At 40.3% G+C, this 4,512-nt stretch overlaps 1 protein-coding gene across 1 annotated transcript in view; it reads right to left on the bottom strand.

Annotated features, from left to right (window-relative positions):
• Nucleotides 1-4,512, bottom strand: part of FAM73A (family with sequence similarity 73, member A) — a gene marked incomplete at its 5' end in the record, with an annotated part of 110,364 nt that overhangs the window by 65,814 nt on the left and 40,038 nt on the right. The window contains one exon of the mRNA XM_011953179.1: nt 3,048-3,174. Coding sequence (XP_011808569.1) covers nt 3,048-3,174 — 127 coding nt within the window. The remainder of the gene's footprint in view (nt 1-3,047; nt 3,175-4,512) is intronic.

The raw sequence follows: 4,512 nt of genomic DNA, 5'->3' as shown, positions 1-4,512 counted from the left end.
TAGTGGAGACGGGGTTTCACCGTGTTAGCCAAGATGGTCTCGATCTCCTGACCTCGTGATCCGCCCGTCTCGGCCTCCCAAAGTGCTGGGATTACAGGTTTGAGCCACCGCGCCCGGCCTAAAATTTCTTAAAATGAAGTGTAGGCCTTTCCTTCTTGTTTGATTTTCTGTAGCAAAAAATAGCTTTTGAATCTTCCTCCTAAAACATTTAAGCACATAAAAACCAATTATATCACCATCTAGTCTTCTTTCTCCAAGTTACACAACTCTAATTCCTTCATCCTTTTCTCACACTATCCCTTCTATACATTTATTATTTGGGTTGAACATACGAACACAGGAAGAATTTTTTTTTTTTTTTTAGTTTTTTTTGGTTTCTTTTTTTAGAGATGGGGTCTTACAATGTTCCCCCAGATTGGTCTTGTACTTCTGGGCTCAAGTGATCCTCCCACTTCAGCCTCTCAAGTAGCTAGGACTACAAGCATGTGCCACCACACTTGGCTTCAGGAAGAATTATTTTACAGCAGAGTTGTATAATACAAAGATAAAACTTGTGTCCTCAAGAAGTACTATGTATACCTCACTATAGAACATAGTTCAGACTACCAAATATCATCAGTTTTGTAACAGAAAGTCAAATATAGTCACCAATCTTTTTTTAATGTCATCAATTTTATAAAGAGAATTGAAACAGATGAGTGATGATACCAGGTGATCCATAGGGGTCCTAGCAATCTTAATCCTGTAACACAAAGACCTCCTGTGGCGTCTCTAGTTTTACTCTGTATTTCTTCAATTTGAATTTTTAATATTCTGGGTTATTGTTGTTGTTTTAAGAAAAAGGGCTCTCTCTGTCACCCAGGCTGTAGTGCAGTGGCACAATTAGCTCACTGTAACCTTGAACTCCTAGGCTCAAATGATCCTCCTGCCTCAGCCTCCCAAGTAGGTAAGACTACAGGTACATGCCACCATATCCAGCCATAAACTTGTAATATTAACAGAAGCTGTGAGTGTAAGTTTTCTAGACATAGGGTAATCTAGAAACATAGTGAATTTAAATCTCTGGAGACCTTCTTTCCCCATAGGAGTACCCACAGTGATGGCACTGGAGATGATATAGTCTAACTATTCTAGAGAGCAGGAATGCTTTCTGAGGCACTCAGTCCTTCTACACAGAGCCATCAGCCCTTTACTGCTCAATGGCCAGGGCCACATCAAGTTTACTGGTTTTGTTTCCTGTTTAGTATGCATTTCCATTAAAAGGAAGATAGCCTGAAAAAGAATAGAGAATAGGGAAAAGCATTTGAATCTTCTGATTCAACAAGTTCTTCTCCAGGGCTCCAGTGAGGCTCCATAGACATGTTCATGGTCAAGAAATACTGATATGTGAAACACAGAAGGCCTCTTTTCATTTAAAATTGTTTTCTGGATATAACAATACAAATGATAGCTAGATAAAACATATTTAGTAAAGTGAATTCTGATAGATTCATTATATAACAGTCAACAGATTAGGTGAAGATAGTGTAGTAGGCTGAATAATGGTCACCCAAAGATCAGGTCCTAATTCCTAGAATAAGTAAATGTTACCTTATAAATAAAGGTAACATCTTACATCTTTGTAGATGTAATTAAGAATCCCAACACAGGGAGATTATCCTAGTTTATGTGGTGGACCCTAAATCTAATCAAAAGTGTCCTTATAAGAGAAGGGTAGCTGGGTGAGGTGGCTCATGCCTGAAATCCCGGCACTTCAGGAAGCCAAGGCGGGTAAATCACCTGAGCTCAGGAGTTCAAGACCAGCCTGGCTAACATGGTGAAACCCCGTCTCTACTAAAAATACAAAAAATTAGCCAGGGGTAGTGGCGCACACCTGTAAGCCCAACTACTTGGGAGGCTGAGGCATGAGAATCACTTGAACCCGGGAGATGGAGGTTGCAGCGAGCCGATGTTGTCCAGCCTGGGTGACAGAGTGAGACCCTGTCTTAAAAAAAAAAAGAGAGAGAGAGATAGGGAGATTTGATACACACAGAGGAGAATGTGACACGGAGACAAAGGTAGAGACTGGAATGATGTGGCCACAAGCCAAACAATGTTGGAAGCCACCAAAAGCTGGAAGAGGCCAGGAAAAGATTCTCCCCTAAGCCTCCAGAGAGAGCATGGCTCTACTGACTTCTTGATTTCAGCCCAGTGATAATGAACTTCTAGCGTCCAAAACTCTGAGTGAATAAATTTCTGTTTTTTTTTTTTTTTTTTTTTTTTTTTTTTTTGAGGCAGAGTCTCATCTGTCGCCCGGACTGGAGTGCAGTGGCCAGATCTCAGCTCACTGCAAGCTCCGCCTCCCGGGTTTATGCCATTCTCCTGCCTCAGCCTCCCAAGTAGCTGGGACTACAGGCGCCCGCCACCTCACCCGGCTAGTTTTTGTATTTTTAGTAGAGACGGGGTTTCACCGTGTTAGCCAGGATGGTCTCGATCTCCTGACCTCGTGATCCGCCCGTCTCGGCCTCCCAAAGTGCTGGGATTACAGGCTTGAGCCACCGCGCCCGGCCAATTTCTGTTGTTTTAATTTTGTTGTATTAGTTTAATACAATGTATGATGTTATGAAGACCAGATACAATGGATATAAGAACATTTAAAATTGTAGTTGCTTCTCTTAGAATAATTCACTGTTCTTTAATTTCAACTTACCATTGACCACGGTGGCTCATGCCTGTAATCCCAGTACTTTGGGAGGCTGAGGCAGGCAGATTGCTTGAGCTCAGGAGTTCAAGACCAACCTGGCAACATGACAAAACCTCATCTCTACAAAAGTGTTTTAAAAATTTAGCTGGGCATGGTGGCATGCACCTGTGGTCCCAGCTACTCAGGAGGCTGAGGTGGGAGGATCACTTGAGCCCAGGAGGTTGAGGCTGCAATGAGCAGTAATCAGGCCACTGTACTCCAGCCTGGGAGACAGAGCAAGACCCTGTCTCAATAAATAAAAAACAAAAACAAAACAAACTAAATGTAAGCACAATATCTTAAAATGTTATCATCTCATTCCTACCCATTAAGTATAAGTTCTCTGGAGTAGTCACAGGAATATTAACAAGTTTAATATCATCTTCATCTGCTTTGTCCCAGGAATTAGAATTGCCACAAGCGCAGCTATGACAAGAATTGACACTCTGGACCTGAAATTAAGATGGACAGAAGTTACTTCAAATCTCTCTCATGATAATATGTTGTGATCTTTCATATTTACAAATTATTTTTATAAATCCTATTAGTGGTAAGACAACCCAGGTAATTTCCACATGAAGAAATAATTCTGATGATATTCAATCAAACTTAGAAATCACGACTCTATTATAAGCCTGTATGCTCAAAAATACACAAGTAGAATAATATTTTGAATGTAAATCACTTATTTCCATCAGAAATCAGGCAGTTATGTTTATATTGTTTTAAGCATTCACTTATAAACTTTATCTATATCTATTTTGATTTAAGCTAGCTAGCTTATTTTTCTTTTAGAATGTTTTACAAGGCTGACTCTCTGCTAAATGAGACCTAAAATAAAAAAGCCACTATCGTCCTTGTAAATGCCCTTTACTGGCAAGGTCCACTGAACAAATCATTTCAATCACCTCTATGCAGATGATTCTCAAATCCCTAATCCCAGTTCTGTCCTAATTCCAGTTCAGTTTTGAGAAATCTAAGCCCACATTATCATTTGCCTTTTAGGTGACTCCATTTGGCTTTTCTGCTGGCATCTGACACTTCTGACATAACAACATCTGGGTCAATGATGGACTGCATATACAACAGTCAACCCTATCGTAAGATTACAAAATTGTATTTTTACTGTACTTTTCCTATGTTCAGATATGTTTAGATACACAAATACCATTGTGTTCCAACTGCCTACATTATTCAGTACAGTAGCATGTGGTACAGATTTGTAGCCTAGGAGCAACAAGTTACAACATACAGCCTACAGATTATGCTGCTTCTGAAATGAAGAGTAAAATATTCATCTAATTAATTAGGGTGGTATTTGAATGGTCTACCGTAACCAGTATAAAAATACTGGCAACTATGCTAAATTTATGTTTTTGTTAAATTATAAGATTTAACAAAAGAGGAATGACGTGTTGAGTTAGGCAAGTACAGTACAGTGATTCTAAAGACTTGTTACACTATTATCCTGAAATTCACCTTATCTACTTCTAGCCAACAAGGGCTTCAACTTTGAATTGAGGAAATTCAGATGAGGCACTTCGCAGACACTGAGGAAGTCCACATTATAGAACAGGCATATTCTGGCCAGGCGCAGTGGCTCACGCCTGTAATCCCAGCACTTTGGAGGCTGAAACAGACAGATCACTTGAGGTCAGGAGTTTGAGACCAGCCTAGCCAACATGATGAAACCACGTAAAAATACAAAAACTAGCTGGATGTGGTGGCGCATGCCTATAATCCCAGCTACTCGGGAGGCTGAGGCAGGAGAATCACTTGAACCTGGGAGG

Source organism: Colobus angolensis, unplaced genomic scaffold, assembly GCF_000951035.1.
Source record: "Colobus angolensis palliatus isolate OR3802 unplaced genomic scaffold, Cang.pa_1.0 Scaffold359, whole genome shotgun sequence".
In the NCBI taxonomy this organism is placed as follows: domain Eukaryota; kingdom Metazoa; phylum Chordata; class Mammalia; order Primates; family Cercopithecidae; genus Colobus; species Colobus angolensis.
The sequence above is the reverse complement of the archived record's forward strand: the minus strand, read 5'-3'. Positions and strand labels throughout refer to the sequence as shown.